The sequence below is a fragment of the Mesoplodon mirus genome (assembly GCF_964341445.2).
Source record: "Mesoplodon mirus genome assembly, chromosome: 4".
Classification (NCBI taxonomy): domain Eukaryota; kingdom Metazoa; phylum Chordata; class Mammalia; order Artiodactyla; family Ziphiidae; genus Mesoplodon; species Mesoplodon mirus.
In genome coordinates, this window is record NC_138979.1 from 64,321,713 (window position 1) to 64,342,849 (window position 21,137).

At 48.4% G+C, this 21,137-nt stretch overlaps 1 protein-coding gene across 3 annotated transcripts; it reads left to right on the plus strand.

Moving 5' to 3' along the window:
* Positions 1-1,576: 1,576 nt before the first annotated feature.
* On the plus strand, positions 1,577-20,573 carry SCAMP5 (secretory carrier membrane protein 5). Of its 3 annotated transcripts, none has more exons than XM_082620101.1 (9): positions 1,577-1,695; positions 9,346-9,463; positions 11,905-12,024; positions 12,623-12,677; positions 13,441-13,569; positions 15,768-15,924; positions 17,015-17,116; positions 17,548-17,665; positions 17,931-20,573. In XM_082620101.1, the coding sequence occupies exons 4-9, from the start codon at positions 12,671-12,673 to the stop codon at positions 18,123-18,125; spliced, it is 708 nt and encodes a 235-aa protein (XP_082476227.1). In that variant the 5' UTR covers positions 1,577-1,695; positions 9,346-9,463; positions 11,905-12,024; positions 12,623-12,670; the 3' UTR covers positions 18,126-20,573. The 3 variants fall into 3 exon arrangements, with proteins under 3 accessions (XP_082476227.1, XP_082476226.1, XP_082476228.1); XM_082620100.1 differs by having other exon boundaries at positions 9,355-9,463; XM_082620102.1 differs by having other exon boundaries at positions 9,355-9,463; positions 11,905-11,958.
* The last annotated feature ends 564 nt before the right edge of the window (positions 20,574-21,137 follow it).

Consider the following 21,137-nt stretch of genomic DNA (forward strand, 5'->3'; position numbering starts at 1 on the left):
CCTTGTGGATCCCAGACATCTCCACTGTAGATTTCAACATGGACCTCAGACCCCTCTCCTGGAGGCTGATGTGAACCCTATATCTTTCCTGAGGCCCACATGGACTCCCAACATCTCTCCTGCAGGAGCCATGTTTGATAACCTCCTCAGGGTCATGTTCATTTCATTGGGTCCTCTCACAACTCTGTAGGTCAGCTAAAGCTTGTCTTATAGCAGGATAGAGGGCAGTTATTATGCAAGTGAACCAGGGACAGGATCAAAAGCAGAACCTCTTTGTCCTGCCCTGTAGTCCATGACTCTTCTGTTCTGATTGGCATAGATTATGCTTCCTGCACAACACTCCATAGCCCCTGAGGCTCCCTCCCTTTCCTTGCCTCTCCTGCACTAATTCTTGTCTGCCTTTCTTCACTCTGGCCCCCATTCTATCCCAGCTGTGGGAGTGAGGCCCCACTCCCAGCAGGCTGAGACCAGACAATGGACCCTTATTCTGGGCAAAGAATCCCCTCAGTGTCTCCCACCCACTGAGGCCCCCTTCCAGGCCCAGGATGGTGTGGGCGGAGGGCACTGTGGAGGGCAGGAGCCATTGGCTGGCAGGACAGAGGGTGGCCCTGGTTGTAGACATCCCACAGGAAGTTTACAATGTAAACATCACTCACAATAAAAGCCAGTCTGTCTTTCACTCCCAGCCCCATCTCTCCAAGTGGGTCTCTCTCAACCCTCGTTGGTTCTGGGTTTTTAAACATTTAGCCTGATTTCTACTCACTTTCAGTGTTAATCTCTGCATAACACAAGTTCTTTCTTTCTCTCTCCCTTCCTCTCTCTCTCTCTTCCTCTCTCTCTCTCTTTCTTTTTTCGTTTTTCTTTCCAGACCTCTCCCTTTCTATCCCTCTGGGTAGTTTGTCAGTCCCTATTTCTTATCTCTTTCTCACTTCCTCATGCTCTCTCCCCTCTATCTTTCTTTGTCTTTTTTTTCCCCTCTCCAAATCTTGATCTCTCCATGTCTCTGTCTCTTCGTGTTTCTATGTCTCTATGTTCATGGCTCTCCTCTCTTGTCTTTCTATGTCTATCTTTTTTGGATTTGTGTGTCCTTGTCTATGTCTTGTTTTTGTCTCTTTATGTTTCATCTCTGATCTACCATCCTCCAACCCCTCTCTGTCACTTTGGGTCTGTGGATCTGAAGGGCTTTCACCAGTCATCACACTCCTGCTCACAAAGCTCCCTCTCATTCTTACTTTCTGGTACGTCCCAGTGGCTCCTGGGACTGGCATGGGAGGTTATTTTCCCCAGTTTACTGATTTGGAAGCTGAGGCTCTGATTGTTGGTACCAGACTCCCATTTCTGGGTCTCTTCCTCGACGTTCTCGCTTTGCTCTTGTCCCCGTGCCTGCCGACCACCTGATCTGGCCTTGTCCCTGGAACTCAGCACCTCGGACAGCTCCTGTAAGGTGAGGGGATGGCCAGGCCTTCCTTCTCGCGAGTTCAGGAGGAGCGGCCCTAGAGGAAGCTCGGGAATCTCGCGAGAGCGGCTGCTGCAGGCAGGCCGGCGCGGGCGCGCGAGGAACTGGCCCCGAGGCGCGCGCACGCTCGCGCACCCCGTCCCCAGACCCGGAGCCGTTCGCGGCCGGCTCCGCGCCGCATCGTTGGGTGCATAGCAGCGCAGCGCGGCGGCCTTTCCGCAGCCGAGCGACAGCAGCGGGTGAGTCCCGGGCCTAAAGGGCCAGAAAAGGGCTTTGTAGGGAAGTTGGGCGCAGGGCGAGAGGGGGTCACCCCATCTCCAGCTTTGTACACCCTACGCTTTACCTTTGGATGCCGGGGGCAGGTCGAGCTGGAGAGGCGCAGAGTCGAGGTGACCTTCCCTTTTGGGGCGGGGGAAGAGAATCTCGGGTTCCCCAGACCCCCCAACCCCCGCCATCCCCATTCCCGGCTCCCACAGAAGGAACCCAGTCTTGGATGACGTCAGACCCCTGGATTCTGGAGCCTGGGCCTTGGGCCCTCCATACCCCCTCAGCCCCACCTGGCGTTCCCTGGAAACAGGCCTCCTCCTCTTCCTGGGGATGGCGCACGCGGCCTGGGATGGGGGCGTCTGGAGGCGGGGTGACTGTGGCCTCCTTTGGGTCCTTCCTCACAAGAGGCGCCTGCAGGTGGATGCAGGTTGTACTCCCCACCTCCCAGACCCCGCCTAAGCGAAGCGGCGGACCTTTGGACAGCTCGTCTGAACCGCCTCAGTGTTTCATGGGATGGGTGCATTGGCTTAAGCCTGTGGGCCGCCAGGACTTTGGGGTGGTGTGTTGGGGGCGCCAGATGAAGCTCATTCCAACGCTGACAGGAGTCAGTCACGAGGATTGGGGTGAGATGTTTGGGAACCCGTCTCTGCCCCTGCCTCTGGGAGCTCCTGATCCAAAGGTTGGGAAAACCAAGTAGAGTCTTGAACTGAGAATTCACTATCTCAGGCAGTTCAAACCGGCAATGCCAGGATAAGGAGTTGAGGGGGGGCCGGGCAGACTTTCCCGTGGACACTAGGAGCACAAGGAGAAAGGGGGGCAAGAGGCAGTAAATAAGAGGCTTCTTGGAGGCAGTGAGATTGGGATGAGAGGAGAGGTAACAGAGGGCATTTTCGGGGAATAGTCTGGGCAAAGGCATAGAGGTGGGAATTAAGCATAGCTGTTGGGGAGCCTGGCCTGTGAGTCCAGCCACGTGACTGTGCGCATGGGGTGGAGAAGTCTGGAGAATTTTGCAGCCTGTGCCCTAACTGTTCGGCCTCCAAGGGGCAGGCCTCTGAGAGAGGGAAATGGTTCTTGCAGGGGCATGACTGGCAGAGAGATTTTGTCTGGGGCTGCACAGATCGTGCTAGTTGATATTTGATCTGGGTTTGATGAGCCTGAGTTGCTGAGAGAGGACTGACTGGTCATGGGCCACAGAAAGAGGGTCTTCTTATGTCTAGCAAACCCATGGAGAGTTAGCAGGGTCCTGGGAGGGGATCTCTGGTTAGGGGCCTTGGGCTCTGTTCCTGTTTCTTTAACCCTTTCTCTGGTGGGCTGGCTGGCCACCTCTGAACAAATTGATTCCTCTCTCTGGGTATCTCTTTGCCAGCACCTTTCTCTAGGGATGAAATAATAGGACTAAGTACCGACCTCCCTTGAGGAAGCTGCTTGTTCTAGTTTAGAGCGTCCTTCTCAGTTCTTCTACCTCTTCCTTTTCCTTTTCTCCCCCCTCCCTCTGCCTTCCTCTCCCTGTCCCTGCCCCCTCCCCACAGCAGTTCCTCTACAGGCTGCACTTCCTTCCTTGCTGACAGCCCGGAGTCTCTGAAGGTCTCCTGGAGGAAGTGTGGTATAGCAGGGTTCACAGAAGCTGTGGGCTTAGCCTGATTTGGGGAGGGCATCAGTTGCTCCACTCCTACCCTGGGAGTAGGCTTAAGCAAGAACATGATTGACCGTTCTCTGTGCCCTGCCCTGTGCTGGGTCCCTCCTGGAAGCCCCATCCATGACGGAACGAGGAAGAGATTGGATGAGAATGAGTGAGCACTTGGTGCCCAATAACTGGTTCAGAATGTAAGCAGTGGGAGGCACAGCAGGGATGTCTGGAAGGGCTTCCCAGAAGAGGTGGGATGTGAGAAAAATAGAAGGACTCAGAGGTGCTGATAGGGCTCTGGTTTAGGGTCACTGGAAGCAGACAGGATGGCTTGATATGATCTGCATGAAGCTGGGTTGTGTGGGAAGCAGGTCAGCCTGTGGTAGAGAAGCAAAAGGTGGTGGGTCGGAGGTTTGTAGCTGATTGACACAAGGTCTTGATTGCCAAGCACAGGATCAGTAGGGGCTACTGAAGAGTCATCATAGGACAGTGATAGCAATGAGGAATATTCATAGTTTGGGACATCAGGGCTGGAGATATGGGATTGGGTGTGGGATAAGGGGACCAGAGGTAGAGCAAGAGGGGGAAACTTCCATCTTAGCAGATAGGCTCTGGGCAGACAGCAAGAAAATGACCATTTCTATGCCAAGGATGGGGACTCGTGCTGGGGAGGAGGGAGGGCTGGTGAGTAGGGAGTCCTGGAACTAACCCCAGGTCCCTGTCCTGATCTGAGGCCAGACTTGACTCCTCTCTGCCACGGGCCTCACTCTCTTTACTGTGGGAACTTCTGTCCTCCCAACTTCACAGTTAGAAATGGAATAAATTATAGTCTGTTTTTTTGAACAAAATTCAGTTAGTATTTGCTCTCTTATTGATAACTAAGGAGGTGCTTCCTTAGGCCTACATCTTTGGGGGGATATGTAGCACCCCCAATGCCTCCCAGCGTTATGAAAACTCTCAGTTGAGGAATAAATTGCTACTTCTCCCATTTTGCAGTTTAAGAACTTTGGTTTGCAGAGGCCAGTCATTGCTGCTCCCCTCTCCCCCAACACAAGTATAAAGGCTAAGCCCTGCTATAAGAGCAGAAGAGCCTGGAACCTTCCATTCTTGTGACCTCAGCCTCCTGTAGCCCTCCCAAGCCTAAATTCTCTCTGGGCTAACCATGTACAAACAAGGCAGCCTTGCTCTGTGCTCTGTGCTCTGGCCCTGAGTGCTGGCTTTCCCACCATCCATACTTTGCTACACTGACTTCTCTGTAACCATGGGCACACCTTTGGGAGACAGCCTGGGACCAGACGGGGGTCAGGTAGGAGCCAGGGTTAGAGCCTCCTTCCTTGAGACTCCTACAATCTAGTTATTGCCCACTCTCCCCCTGCCTCTCTTCTTTGTTTCCCTGGAGGACATCAGTGCTGGACCACAGTCTCCCTTTCCACATCCCATTGTCTCATGGAGGGCAATGGCTCCTTTGGCCACCCTTTCTACCAGCTACACCTGAGTCTGGTCATCATTGGCATGTGGCCACCTCCAAAATCTTAAACTCCAGTATCATTCTCTGACCACAGTCCAATTTCTGCTTTACCTACTTTGGGACCTCAAGGAGACCTCAAGTTCTCTGACACCTCCATTTTCTCTATCTCATGAGCATGACACCTTCTGTGTCGTTCCTGGACTCCATGGTCCAGGATTTTAACCATTCTCTGGCTCATACCTTCAATGACCATGCCACTTTGCCTGTGTGTCCCACCCCAGCAGCAGACCCCCCAATTCTGGATTCTACACTCAGAATGTGGAAAGCTTCTGGTGGTCATCACATACCAGGGCAGTCTGGTTCTGCTTCCGTGGAGGGTCTCCAGCCTCAGCTGTCCCTCCATCACTTCTAGAAACCCCGTTCCTCTTCCCATCAGCTCTCCATTCTATTCCATGGGAGGAGTATTCCAAACTTGGACTATTATCCCAAAGCCCTTTACTCATGGAGAGGGTTAGTTGGGGGGGGGGTTGTATGTGGGAGTTGGAACCACACTTATGTTTCTCTACTTCTTGAATCCTAGTAGAAGGAGGGCTCCTAATCTAACATGCCCGCTCTGTGCTATGGGTGCTGGCCCTACCTATCTCCTGAGATACCAGTGTCTGTCAGCTCTTTCCCCCTCTACTGTATCTTCAGCCTCTCCACCGTTTTCCTTAATAATACCTTCCTCCCAGTCTCCTATCTGGAAAAACCTTTCTAACTGTATGTCTTCCTCTAGCTGCTGTTTTAAACCTTTGGCTTTGTCTCACTAGAAAAGTGATATATGACTGTTGCAGAAATTTTAGAAAATAAAGATAAAAGAAAGACAGCAAATAACTTGTAATGTCACTATCAAGAGATCGCTACTATTAATCCTTTAGTGTATGGTGTTTCTTTGTTGACACTAATATCCTCTATGTTATATTAAAGTCTCAGCTGAGTTTTTTGATTAAAAAAATTTTTTTTAGGTCTTTATTTAATTTGTTACAATATTGCTTCTGTTTTTTTAAGTTTTGGTTTTTTGGCTGCGAGGCATGTGGGATCTTAGCTCCCTGACCAGGGATCAGACCCATACCCCCTGCACTGGAAGGCACAGTCTTAACCACTGGACCACCAGGGGTGTCCCTCAGCTGAGTTTTTTTAAAGATTAGTCTGCTAGACTCGTTCCTCTTCCTCTCCTCATGTTCCCTCATTTCTGGGCAGCTGACCTCTACCCCACCACTTCCTGAAGCTGTGACCTCCTAATTACCAAATCAGCCCATGTCACACCTGACCACTCTGTGGCCACGGATGTTGTTGACCTGGTTGACCAGTCATTAAAAAGGTTGAGATAACCTGTATTCATTGACATTAAACATTTTCATGAGATATTGAGTGGAAAAAAACAGGTTATAAAAGAGCGTGTATAAAATGATCTCATTTTTGTCATATATGCTTATGTATACATAAAAACCAAAAACCTAAAGGTCAGACTGTTAAAGCGGTGACCACTGAGAAGGTGGATTTTGGAAGAACTTGTATTTTCTACTTTATGCACTTTGATTTTTTTTTAACTTGCAGATATTTTTATACATGTTACTAAAAAGCAACATAATTTCATTTTATTAAAAAAGTAACTTTGAGGTTATATTTTTTAAAAGGAGAAGAAGAATAGAAATCTTCAGTGGCTCGCAAGTCTCAGGATAAAGCTCAAATCCTGCTCATGGCCTTCAAGGCCAGGATGACTGGCCCCTCCCACCTTTCAACCCTATTGTTGGCTTTTCTTCCTTCCTTCCACTTTGGACTTTATCTGTGTGTGCTCTACTTCTTTCTGTTCCTTGAATTCACCATGCTGTTACTCTCCTGACCTTCCCTTTGCATGTGCTTTCCTGGTTCTTTCCTTTCCTGGCAAACTCTTATTCATCCTCCAGGATTCAGCTCTGATATCGCTTCCTCTATAAAGCCCTCCCTGGCTTTTCCAGGATGGACCAGGGAGGTCCTCTGTGTTCCCACAGCTTTGTGTACTTGCTCTCCTGGAGCACCTCTCAGGCTGTGGTGTAATTGCCCCTTGATTTAGCTGCATCCTCTACTCTTGCCACCTCACTTTCAACTCAAACGTGTCTCCCCTATTACAGAGAAAATTGAAGCAGATATGTGGGACGTGCACTGTCCTTTCCAAGGCCTCAAACCTCCCCCATCTGCTTGTGTCATGTTCTCCTTCCCACCTGTTAGGATTGAGGCTTGTCCCATCTCTTTGCACTGGACCTCATGCTTCTCCCCCTTTCAGGGCTTTGCTCCATTAATTAACCTCTGTCTCTATTGTAATTGCACCTCTTCCCTGGATCTTTCACACCTCTAGCTTATTAACATCCTAAACAAACAACCCTCAGACATAGTCTTCCCTGGACCCCATAGCCCACCCAGGTAGTACCCTGTCTCTGTTCTCTTCCAAGGCAGGCTTCTTCAACGTGCTGTCCACACCTGCTCTCAGCTTATGTGTTCAACTATTTAATTTGGCTGCTACTACCCCCTTCCACCCCTCCCCCCAACTCCCAGCTACCACCGCCACCAAAGTAGTCCTTGCTGGGGTCACAGGTGACTTGCTGTTGTTGAGCGTACTGAACATTTTTCAGTCCAGCCCTTTCCATGCTGGACCTCTCAGTGGCATCTGTCATATTTGTCCACTCTCTACTCCTGGCTTTGGAGACTTCACACTCTCCTGGTTTTCCTCCTGCCTCATCAGCTGCTCCTACTCATTCTTTGCCAGCTCATCCTCTTCTGCCTGACTTTTCTTTTTTTTTTTAAACAGGTAATACATTTACCTGATTCATAATTCAAAAAGATGTCCTAAATTTCATCAATTCTAAGATGAACATTTTGATATTTCCGAAAACATTTTAATGTCTGTGTCTTTAAGAGTTTGGCATCTTATCATTATAAGTTGGTGGCATTTTTTTCTTTCTTTTGTTCAATAAGATAATGATCTATCTTAAAATTGATGTTGTCTTGGATTTGATGGTATAAAGATACATAGTAAAAATTTCCTCCCTCCTACTCCCCTACTCCGCATGTATTCAGTTCCTCTGGCCCCCAGGAACCACAACTATTTTTTTCTTGATGTCCTACTAGAGATTCTTTGTGCATATATTACCAAATGCAACTGTATATATCCCCCTCCTGACTTAAAAGTATTTATTTATTTATTTTTAAATTTTTATTTTATTATTTTTTTAAAAATATTTATTTATTTATTTGGTAGTGCCAGGTCTTAGCTGTGGCTCGCCAGCTCCTTAGTTGCAGCACATGGGCTCCTTAGTTGCTGCAGGCGGGCTCCTTAGTTGTAGCTCCAGGCTTCTTAGTTGTGGCATGCAAACTCTTAGTTGCAACATGAATGTGGGATCTAGTTCCCCAACCAGGGATTGAACCCGGGCCCCCTGCATTGGGAGCGCCAAATCTTATCCACCGCGCCACCAGGTCCCTTTATTTATTTTTATGAACTATAATTGCCATACATTATTTTCAAGTGTACAACATAATGATATTTATACAACATAATATTTGTATATATTGTGAAATGATCACCACAATAAAACTAGTTAACATCCACTGCCACACGTAGTTACAGAATTTCTTTTCCTTGTGATGAGAACTTTTAAGATTTACTGTCTTAGCAACTTTCACATATGCAGTACAGTGTTATTAACTGTAGTCACCATGCTGTACCTTACATCCCTGTGATTTATTTACTTAGAACTGGAAGTTTGTACCTTTTGACCCCCTTCACCCATTTCACCCACCCCTCAGCCCCTGCCTCTGGAAACCACCAATCTGTTCTCTATGGATGAGCTTGGTTTTTTGTTTGTTTGCTTTTTAAAACTTTATTTTGTTATAGATTCCACAAATAAGTGAGATCATACAGTATTTAGCTTTCCTTGTCTGACTTATTTCACTTAGCATAATGCTCTCAAGGTCCATTCATGTCACAAATGGCAAGATTTCATTCACCAACCTTTGGTATCTCATCCTTCTTATAACAGCCATTCTAACACGTGTGAGGTGATATCTCATTGTGGTTTTGATTTGCATTTCCCTGATGATTAGTGATGTTGAGCATCTTTTCATGTATTGATACACGTTGGCCATCTGTATGTCTATTTCCCCAACTTTTTTATTTATTTATTTATTTATTTATTTATTTATTTATTTATTTATGGCACACGGGCTTAGTTGCTCCATGGCATGTGGGATCTTCCCGGACTAGGGCTTGAACCCGTGTCCCCTGCCTTGGCAGGCGGATTCTTAACCACTGTGCCACCAGGGAAGCCCCCCCAACTTTTTATTTTGAAAAATTTCAAAGCTACAAAAAGTTTAAAGAACAGTGCAATGAACACCTGTACTAGGGTACTTCACCTAGATTCACCAGCTGTTAACATTTCGTGACATTTGCTTTGTCTATCAATATCTCTGATTTTTTTTTTTTTTTTTTTTTTTTTTGGCTGTGCCTCGTGGCTTGAGGGATCTTAGCTCCCTGACCAGGGATTGAACCCGGGCCCACAGCAGTGAAAGCGCCGAGTCCTAACCACTGGACCACCAGGGAATTCCCTATCTGATTTTTTTGCAGAACCATTTGAAAGTAAGTAGCAGACAAGACACTGTATTTCTAAATATGTCAGCATGTTATCTCCTAAGAACAAAGATATTCTCCTATGTAACCACAACACCTAAGAAATTTAACATTGAACAATGATATCTACTGTTCAGTCTATATTCAAATTTCTCTACTTGTCCTAAAAATGTCCTTTATAGCTGTGATTTAAAAATCCAGGACCAGTCATTGAAGTTGGTTGCATGTCTCTTTAGTCTCCTTTAACTTAGATGAGTCCCTTTACCAATTTTTATCTTTCACTACATTAACGTTTATCTTGGAGAATTCCCCACAGTCTGGATTCGTCAGATTCTTTTTCTTAATAATTATTTTTAGATTAAAGATTTTGGCAGTAATACTGCATTGATGATCTTATGTCCTTCTGTGTGTATCACATCATGAGGCACATAATGTCCTTTTGTCCCATTATCAGAAATGCTAAGTTTGGTCACTTGGTCTGCCAGATCCTCTCATTATAGAAGTACCTTTTCTCTCTTGTGATGAATAAATAATCTGGGGGGTGACATTCAGACTGTGTGACTCCCCTCTTCCCTAACCACCTTCCACCCAGTGGTTTAAGCAGCCATTGATAATCCTTACCTGTATCAGTTCTGCTTAGGGGTTGCAAAATAATGATTTAAAAAATTATGTCATTCTTTCTATATTAGAACTTTTCTTTCCCTCCTCCCTTTCTTTTGTGTATTATAGTTCACTTATGCATTCTTTTCAGTGTGTTATGATCCATTACTGACATTACTCATTTTTTCTCCAGCTTTTTATTTTGAAAACTTTAAACTAAAGTTGAAAGAATGCAAGGGACACTCATATAACTTCACTCAGATTCACCAATTGTTAGCATTTGCCACATTTGCTTTGATTCTGTCTATATCTATCCATTCATTATTTCTTATTTTTCTGAACTATTTGAAGCAAGTTTCAGATATCACGGTACTTTATCCCTAAGCACTTGAGCACATATTTCCTAAGAAAAAGGACATTTTCCTACATAACCTCAATAACATTATCACACCCAAAAAATGTAACATAGACATAATAATATTATCTAGAGTCTATATTCAAGTTTCCTCTGATATCCCAGTGTTTCCCTCTTGAACCAGGATTCAATCAAGGTTTACACATCAGTTTTTGTTGCCATGTAGCTTTTATTTTTTTTTTAATATTTTATTTATTTATTTGGCTGCACCAGGCCTTAGTTGCGGCACACAGGATCTTTAGTTGCAGCGCTTGGGCTCTTTAGTTGTGACATGTGAACTCTTAGTTGTGGCATGCACGTGGGATCTAGTTCCCTGACCAGAGATCGAACCTGGGTCCCCTGCCCTGGGAGTGCAGAGTCTTATCCACTAGACCAGGGGTCCCCAACCCCCCTCGCCCATCAGTCTGCAGCCCGAGGCCTGTTAGGACCCGGGCCGCACAGTGAGAGAGCGAAGCTTCATCTGCCGCTCCCCATCGCTTGCATTACCGCCTGAACCACCCCCACCCCCCTACCCCTGCACCGTGCATGGAAAAATTGTCTTCCGCGACACTAGTCCCTGGTGCCAGAAAGGTCAGGGACCGCTGCACTAGACCACCAGGGAATTCCCCAACAACCTTTCATCCAGTGAAAGATTTAGCGGCCACTGAGGATCCTTGTCTGAATCAGCTATTACATTCATGATTGCAAAATTAAGAGATTTTCTAATTCTGTCACTCCTACACTTAGTGCTAGCATTCTTCTGAAAAGAATAGCTTTCTTTCTTCCTTCCTCCCTCTTCTTTTTAAAAATAAGAGTGTCACTTTGGACTCATGGATTATTTTTTAATAATGTTATATTACTGTCATTATTTTTCATGCTCTTAGTTCTCCCAAATATGGCTGGTGGTAGCTCCTTCAAACTGGTGTCCTCTTGACACCAATTAGTTGAATTCCTTCTTGCTTCTGGCACCACAAGATGTTTTAGGCTAATGTTGTATTTCCTTGTCCTGGCTTGGGACCAGCCACATATTTTTAAAGTCATGAGTTCATATTGATGCCTCCAATTCAAATCCAACATCACAGGACTCTGTCTTACCTTCCTATATTCCATATTCTGTCTCCATACCTAACACTGAGAACCCAGGTTCCAACAACATGACACATTCTCTCATATGCTGTCTGCTACAGTTCACATGACAGAGTTTCAGAATCATCACACTAGTACCAACAGTAAGAGTAAACCTGCTAAGATTTCAGATTTCTTTCCAGTGGTTTTTGATCTTGAGATATATCCCTCTAAGAGAACACAGAGTACTGAGATGAAGTCACTTGGCTAATTCTTTTTCCTGTGTGATTGTGTTATCAATTCGCAGTATAGATAGCTTCGTTTGTTTTTGTTTATTTCAATTTTAATGGTTCTCTCCAATTTCTTTTTTGTTTGTTTCTGTTTTTGGCAGCATTTCAAGGCTTGTGGGTTCTTAGTTCCCGGACCAAGGATCAAACCCAGCCCCGTGAGTGAAAGTGCCAAGTCCTAACCACTGGACCACCAGGGAATTCCTTGCTTTTTCTACTTAACAGTATGTCCTGGAAATCATTCCATAGCAGTTCATAGAGATCATCTTCATTCTTTTTTACATCTATATATTACTCCATTGACTGATGTACCATAGTTTATTCAAACAGTTGCATTTAGATTGTTTCCAACATTTTGCTATTGCAAAATAGTGTCATGTTGAATAACATGTATTTGTTGTTTCTTACTTGTGGGTAAATAACTAGAAGTAGGATTCTGGGGATAAAAGCAAAAAATGTTTTTATTCTCCTCTCTCCTCCTTTTTTTTCTTTTTTTCAATATGAAAGGTAGCATAAACTATTCTATGTCTTGCATTTTTTCAACTACTTATAATTGTGGAGTTCTTTCCATATCAGTATTTTTTTTTTTGACAGATTTTATTTATTTATTTATTTATCTATCTATCTATTTATTTATTTATTTTTGGCTGCATTGGGTCTTCGTTGCTGCTCTGTGAGGTGGGAGCTGCCTCCGGTTCATTCCACCATGGAAATGTGAGATGAATCCTGCTCCAGGGAGTTTCCAGCCTGGCTGGGACTAAGAGAAGGACTAGGTTGGGTGAGCCATGATCCTCAACCTTCTCTGGCTCTTTTTCCTTCCAGTTCAGGACAAAGAGAAGTGGACAGGCCGCTGGGCTGGCTGGTGCCATCATGTCAGGTAAGGAGAGGGTGGGCCACTTGCGTAGGATGTAACAGTGAACTTAGGATAGGGGTCCCTTACGCCCCCTAGTTTTTGAAGGTCAGGTTCTTTCTGTCCTCTTGCCCCTGGATTTCCCCTGCTTCCCCATGGAGGCCTATTTATCCAAGACCCTCACTGTCTAGCCCTCTGTCAGACCTCTGACCATGGGGACCAGGGGTAGCGCATCCTGATGCTCTGGTCCTACTGTCTGTCTGACTGATAAGTGGCGTGGGTGGCTCAGTCTCCATCCTCTCTGTCACCATTACTCTCTAATACTCTGAGACCTTTTCCTTCTGGTTTCTGAGTTGTCTGGTTTCTAAAGGCTCAGAGCTGGAGGGACCTGTAGGGACTATCTAGTTTGACCCCCACCCCACTGGATAAACTGAGGTCTGGAGAGGGGTAGTGACTCACCCAAGAGCATGAGTGTTGGAGTGGAGGCTAGAACCCACGTACCCAGACTCACCATGCTGCTTCCTCTACCTGGAACTGGTCCCCCACTGAAGAGGGTGCTGCACCCCTGATGGACAGTGTTTATTGTTTTTATTCTTCTGAGAGACAGTGACACTGCCTCAGGGCTACTTTGGGAGACCTGAGGCAGTGGGGATAGCTGGGTGGGGATAGCAAAGTGGCCTGTGCCCACAGGGGCCAAGAGGGCAGCCCAGGCCAGGGAAAGAGTGATCATATTGGATCATCAGGGAGGGGAACGTTCAGGGTGATACCATATGATGTGCCTCGCCCACAGAGAAAGTGAACAACTTCCCACCATTGCCCAAATTCATCCCGCTCAAGCCATGTTTCTACCAAGACTTTGAGGCGGATATCCCTCCTCAGCATCTCAGCATGACCAAGCGCCTCTACTACCTCTGGATGCGTGAGTGCTGTGGGATGGGGGTGGGCCATAGCTGGGGAATGGGGGAGGGGGAAGGCTGGCGGGTGCTGGGCATTGGGACGGGGTCCCCACAGGCCCGGTGTCCTTCAGCCTCACTTGCAGCATCTGTGTGGGCCAGTAAGCCTTTCCCTCCCTGACTCCTGCAGGCTCCTCTCCTGGGCCGACTCCCCAGCTAGGCCTCAGTTTCCCTCAACCTCCCATCTAGGCCTCTCCCCATCTCCCAATCACAGAGCAGCTGGGTGGGGGTCTCTGTCTGCGGTGTAATTCCTCATTTCTTCTTCTCCTTCTCCTTTTCACTGGAGTAGTTTTCCAGGGAACCTCTGATGACTGCCTCAGGATTCTGGATTTGGAGAGGAATCCTCCCCTCAAAGCCTCATTTTTCTTGCTTTCTCTGGAAAATTGCTCAAAAAGAACATTCAGCTGGGATTTAGGAGATATGGGAGGAGGCTGGGCTTGTCACTCCACTTCCCAAGTGGCAGGTTCCTCATTTATAGGAAAGAGGGTATTGTCTCAGTGATCGCTGTGGTTCCACGTAGCTCTGTGTTGCGTCTAGAGTTTTAATGTTCTAAGATTTTGAGGTTGAGAGTTTAAAAGCCCCAATTTCTCATGGTCTGTGGCAGTAGAATAATTACGGCCAGGGCACTAGATCAAGTGAGCTGGAGAGAGGTGGGACTGGGAAGAGAGATGTAAACCAATATAAAAGCAGTTTAATGTCTGTTCTATGTAAAGAGCAAATAAAATCAGTGAGAACACCAAGGTTCCAGGAAATCTGGGGGCAATAAACAGGGATGGAGGAAATACAGCTGAAACCCACAGAAAGAAATGCTTACCCTCAATGTGAGGGGCCCTGAGAAGGGTGTACCTTCACAGGTGACAGCGTTGTCAGGCCTGACTTGGGGAGCACTGGCCCTGGGCTCTGGGGACTCTGCCCCTGAGAGGATCTCATCCAGGAGCTGGATTTAAGGGCTATAAATATCTTTCTAAGTCCTCACTAGGTGCCCGCCAGATGCTGTGTTCCCAAGGAAGTGTATATAACCCTTGAGATGCTTCAGGGTTCTATTCAGAAGCCAAGACCATAGATACCTGGCTGTTTGAGGCCAAGGTTAAGCGTGCCTTCCTTTATTTATTCAATAAGTCTTTGTGGGGCCTTAAACGGACTCAGTCTAATGTTCGAGGAAAGGAGCACCCTTATGTCAGATGACCTGGGTGTGCGTGCGTGACAGCATCAGATGAGGAGACTTGAGGTCCCTGCTGGCTGTGACTCACGGATACAGTGATTCCGAGGGTCAGCTAGATTATGTGGGCACAGAGGAGGGGGAGCCTGGGTGTCACTCTCGGGGAGCTTCTAGTCTGGTTGATGGGCTGGGATTTGTACTTGGGGAAGCATGAGAGTGCCCAAATGTTCAGGAGGTCAGAGGGATGGGAGATGAATAAGGCTGCAGCAGTGAAAGACGGCTTCTTGGAGGAGGTGGCATAATAGTTGTCTAAGAAATGGATTAAAGAAAGACAGATCCCAGCCACTGCTGCCTGCCCTATTTAAGTGTGCAGCGGATGGTACAATGGCTTAAAGAGATGTTACCTTTTACTTTCCCCTTTTCATGCCCTACCTTGCAAGAGAAGATGGAAGATGGGTTTCCTGTGCCTTGGGCTTGGTGATTGCTATGGGTCTGGGATGGCCAGGGGCTGAGGCCATTCTTATAAGGAGAAATTCTTATAAGGAGAAGAGCATTTCTCCCAGGCTGAAGCTTTGGGGCCCTTCAACAGGGCTTGCTGGGCTGAGGCTCTGAGTTCCTGATCTGGAGACTCTGTTCTCTGGATTTCTCAGGTCCCCAGGAACGGGTGTGGGAAGGGGTTGGTCTGAGCTCCCAGTTTTCTTTCTCACAGTCTGTACTCCCTGTGTGTGTGTGTGTATGTATATGTGTGTCTTGTGTACCTGTGTGTGTGTATTCACTGATGTGACTTGTGGGTGTGAATCTGTACAAATGCGGTTTGCATGTGTGTTTGTATGTGTCTTCATCTTTCTGTGCTTGTGCTGTTTGCCTGTGTTTGATTGTGGGTCTGTGTTGAGTTGTGGGGGATGTGTGTGTGTCTGGGTGCTCATATATTTCTTCATGGGCCTTGGTGTCTGTGTGTGTGTCTGGTGTCTGTCTCTGTGTGTGCATGTGCTCCTGGGTCTGCAGTGAATAGCGTAACGCTGACCGTGAACCTGGTGGGCTGTCTCGCGTGGCTGATCGGAGGCGGGGGAGCTACCAACTTTGGCCTCGCCTTTCTCTGGCTCATCCTCTTCACACCCTGCTCCTACGTCTGCTGGTTTCGGCCCATTTACAAGGCCTTCAAGTAAGTGATGGGTGCTGAACCCCAGCTCCTAACCCTGTCTCTTTGCCCATCTCCACTGTTTCTTCTCTACATATTTTTAATTTTTTTTTTTTTTTTTTTTTTTTTTTGCCATCCTGCAAACTCACTTTCCCTTTGTTTACCCTCAGCTCAGACTGCCAGGTAGGATTTAGGCTTCCTGAGAGCTCTAGGCTGGGGTGAGAGGGCTGGAAGTTAGAACCTTTCTCTTAGTTCCTTCCTTCCTCACTCTTCCCTTGGGTGGGGGCAACTTAGAAACCAGGCCTGTTCTTGTTTACCCTTCCCCAGGCAGCTAGCTGCATGATAAGTTTTGCCAATGGGGCCACCTCTCTTGATGGAGCTGTCCATCCTTGTACCCGTGGGGCTAGCTGATTTGGCGCCAAGTGGACCATCTATCCACGTGCCAATGGAACAAGCCATCCATGTGCCACTGACACTATGTGCTAATGAGGGCATCCAACTCTGTGCCAAAGGGATTACCCACCCATGTATCAGTAGGGCTAGCTGTCTTAGTGCCAATGGGTGTCTGCCTTGTGTCAAGTGGGATTTTCAATCTTTGTGCCAATGGAGTGTCCCTCTCAGTGCCAGTGTGATCTCAAATATCTTTGCCTATTGGACCCATCCATGTATGTGCCAATTAGGCTATAATCTTGGTGCCAGTAGTGTGTCCGTTCTTGTGCCAATGACACTTTCTATCTTATGGGACCATCCATCCATGTACCTAGATGTCTTGGTGCCAGTAGGGCTGTCCAACCCTTTGACAATGGGTTTGTTTATTCCTGCCACAGTGGACCCATCTATTTCTGTGCCAATGGGGCCAACCATCCATGTACCAGTGAGTGGTGCATTCCTAAGGAGATCTCTCCCTATATAATGTTGTACACACAGGCCTAACACATGGAAACTTGCAAAGATCCATGGGTAAACGCTGTCCTATTTTGGCCTCTTAACTAAGGCCTTTAAATGTCTTCTCTCTATTGTGTACCCACTTAAACTTGGAAGGACTTAGAAGTCTTGAAGGCAGGGAAGCCCTGGCTCTCTACCCAGGTGATGGAAACCATCTCCTCTGTTGCAGGACTGACAGCTCCTTCAGCTTCATGGCATTCTTCTTCACCTTCATGGCCCAGCTGGTCATCAGCATCATCCAGGCTGTGGGCATCCCAGGCTGGGGTGTCTGGTAAGAGACGGGGTGTCTGGGACTGACCCAGGGCTAGCAAGGTGGCACCTGGGGTGTGTCCTTTGCTTACTTCTGTGGGCTAAGCTGCCTAGCCTGTGGGAACACCATGAGTTATTGGAAGTGTGAAAGGATTCAGGATAGTTTATAGTAAACAGAGCCATAGCATCAGAGGGGAATGAGAACCTTGCAGTGGTTTTTAGGAGTGCTGAGGAGTATCAGACATCGTGAGATTAAACTGAGGGAAGGAAGCCTTATGTCTGAGGAGCTTGTTTCCTGAGCCAAGGGTTCTTTCTGAACCACTGACACAGGCCCTTTGCATCCAATGATATCGTCTCTCCCTGTGACAATGAGATGGTCCCTTACTCTAGTGGGGAGGCTCCTGGGTACCCCTCACCATGCAAGGCAGCCCCACAGCTGGCCTATTTCTGCAGCGGCTGGATCGCTACCATTTCCTTCTTCGGAACAAACGTTGGCTCAGCGGTGGTGATGCTCATTCCCACGGTCATGTTCACGGTCATGGCTGTCTTTTCCTTCATTGCCCTCAGCATGGTATGTGGTCACCTCAAGGGTTAGAGGGTGGTGTTGGGGAGGGACTGTGATCTGTAACAACCCTTCTCCCAAGTTACAAGAGGACCCAGGGGTCTTCCAAGGGACTCACTCTGGAATGGCTTGGTGGACTTTGCTCCCAGTGCACAGGGCATGGGTGGGAGGGAGGACTGGCTTTTACGGTGACTTTTCTCTGGCTCCCATGTCTTTTCTGGATGGGCTGCCTCTCCCCTTTGATTAACCCTTCCTTGTGCTCCTCATTCTACAGGTTCATAAATTCTATCGGGGCAGCGGGGGGAGTTTCAGCAAAGCTCAGGAGGAGTGGACCACGGGGGCATGGAAGAACCCACACGTGCAGCAGGCGGCCCAGAATGCAGCCATGGGGGCGGCACAGGGTGCCATGAATCAGCCGCAGACTCAGTATTCTGCCACCCCCAACTACACATACTCCAATGAGATGTGAACGAGCCAAGCCTACCAGAAGCTGGCTGGGGGCCGGTGGAACGGGGGCTCAAGCCACACGTTGTGGTGACCAAGCAGGGTTCCCCCTTCTCTTTTTCTCCTCCTCCACTTTGTACAAAGAATCAGATATACATATATATATATATATATATATATGTTTATCTTCTCCCCCACACCCTTGGATTCACGTGGAGCTGTCCCGTGCGGTGATAGCTGTGTCTGTGTCCCCTTGTGAATAGTGTGCAGTGAAGGTCTCTGTTGTTGTGGTGCTAGATGTACGTTTAGAACTAAGCCAGCCCCCCACCCTCCACCAGGCTGCCCCCTCTGACCTTGGCCCAGGGACCCTTCATGGGGCAGGGGGAGGCATAGCAGAAGAGCCTGGCCCCCTCCCAAGGGTTATGAGCTGAAACTGTTTCACTTTTGGTCTTACTGGGAAGCAGCAGTATTTAGAACTCATGGGGATGGTAGTGGGGAGAGTGGAGACCTGCAGAGGATCTTCTTCTGCTCCTTCTGATCCAGGTCTCTCCCCGCCACCACCCCCAACCTCCTCCTCCCCTCCTCTCTTCCTGCTGTCAGATTCCTGTGGTCCCTTCTCCTGCCCAGGGTCTCTCTCTTCTCTATGTGGCTTTTCTTTGTCTTCTCCAAGGTTGAGTGTCCCAGTTGTATCTGCTCCTGAGACTGAGCCCCTTCCCAGATCCAGGAAACAGACAGGGGAGCTGAGCCTTAGCCCTGATGTGGGAGGGCCCACAGCCGGAGATGTGGAGCCCACCTGGGTACCTGAATCCCAGGGGATGGAAATGCAAGGCAGGCTCCTCTCTTCCCTGCTTTGCCTTCCCCTCCTTCTCTTCCCAGAGCCCCGTTGAGCCCCTCTGCCTATGTCCCGGCTGTGGCCTGATTCTCCTACCCTACCCCTACTGTGTTCTAGGTTGCATCTGCCATCCATAAGGGCAGATTCCACTACCTTCCCTGAAGAGCTAGGTAGTGTCCAGGCAATTTTCAGGTGTAAAGGTGCAGCTGGAGCAGAGGGTATGTAAATAGCTACTGGTCCCTGGGTGTCGTTTGTTTGGCCCAAGCCCACTGGGCAGGTGCTAGGTGTCTCTGAATGACCACTGGATTCCTGGGAGCAATAGCTGTTCTGTTTGGGTCTGATAGAAGGGATAGGCTCAGAGGGCTGGTTCTGGAGGGAAGATCAGAGGAGAAGGCAGGCAGGGCCCGGTGAGAGGGGATCATGCATCGCCCTCACCCCAGCTCACTCTTGGTCATGGGGCAGTTCTGGGCACTTGAACTCAAGGCCCAGGAAGAAGCACAGGCCCAATCCTATGTGGAAGCACAATGGCTGGAATGTGATTTCAGTTTAGGTGGGGTGGGAGGGGAGATTCTCTGGCTCTTGTTTTTTTTCAAATCAAGATTACTTGCTTCCCTCTGCCTACTAGACTTGATTCTTGGCCCTTCCTCACCCTGTCAGCAACCCCTTTCCTTTCCAGGCCAGTGACTGCAGGCCTGTTCTGTCCCAGGCATTGTGAGAATGTTGTTGGTAGAGGCCCTGGCTCTCTCGGAGGCCTGGAGGGGAGTGGGTGCTCACCCAAGGAGCAGCTGCCCATTTCTCACTCACTGCCCCCACCTCCCACCTGGGCTATTTGTCTTGAAAAAACCAAACCCCGCCTGGCCACTCTGGGTGGCTCCAGCTTAGAACCTAACACCTGGATTTCCAGGTGCCATCCTGAGCTTTGAGCTCCAGGTACTTCATTTTCCTATAAGGGGAGCTAGGGCCTCTGGGAAGTTATCTTCCTAATGGTCCCTTAGGCTTGGGCCAGAATGTGATTGGCTCTCTCCTCTACCACTTTCTCTGCAGAAAGCAGTTGTCACAGCCCCTAGTATCTGAAAAGAGACCCTAGGTCTAGGTTCTTCCTCCCGTTTCCTTTCTCCCCTCCCAGACCTCTGGCTCCCTTTCCTCTTTGTGGTAACTCCAGGAGGCCTGTGGTCCAGTTGCCAGCCTAGCATCCTTGACCTGTTGGATGCCACCTCCAGTAGATTTCCTGTCCTACCCGCCCTTTCTCTTTCCTGGCTTAGACCTGTATGGCCATGCCCTGGCTCTGCCCTTAGGAAGACCTGCTACCTGTGTGTGGCCCAGCTTGTCCAGGCCCTGGGATGCTGCATCTCCAGGCAACTATGCACTTTCCTGGGGAGGGAGCCAGTATGAGAAGTGGGGGCTGGGCACAGATTCATCTCTGCTGGATGGTCTGGCTTGAGGGTTGGGTGGAAGAAGGCCCAGGTCAGTCTGGAAATCCTCAGGTCTTTGGCCAGCCAGTCACCTGCTTTTGCATTCTGCTGGTGCCCCCTGCCCCTCCTTGTTTCTGGGGGACACAGACCATTCTCCAACTGGCAGTTGACCTGCCTGAGCCAATGTGTCTGTCAGTGGTAACTGAATGAACCATAATAAAGGGGAACATTTGGCCCTCTGTGTCCTGCTGTGTCATGTGTCTTCATGTGGGCCTGTGTGGAGCCTCACCGTGGGCTGTAGGCAATGGGGGTAGGGTGGTTTGAGTGGATCTGTGGCCTGTCATTCCCAGAGGCCAAAAGTCACACACCTCTGTGTGGTTCTTTCTCTGAGGCAGCCTCGAAATTGCCACAGAGGTCTTCTGCCTGTTAGGAGGAGGAGTTCTGAGTTCCCTGAGGAAGAAGTAGAAGGCTGGATCAGTGGGTGAGGGGTGGTTTGGTTCAGATGGTCCCTGTAGGCAGGGGCAGGGGTAGAGCACAGAGGGCCCCCCCCCCAGCTCTCATTGAAGGAGACTGGCAGCTGATTGAGGACCCAGGGGCCTGTGGATGCTGGAGAATGAAGAAGGCAGGGAGGTGTATCCAACGTGCTTTCCTCTGCTGCTTTCCCTTTGCCAATGCTGTGTGCTCCACTTGGAGGGCCGTTCTGGCACTTTTTATTTAAGCTCCTGGTCATCCTTCAAGATTCACCTTGAGTGACTCCTTCTCTGAGAGGGCTTCTCTGCCTCTGATTGTTACT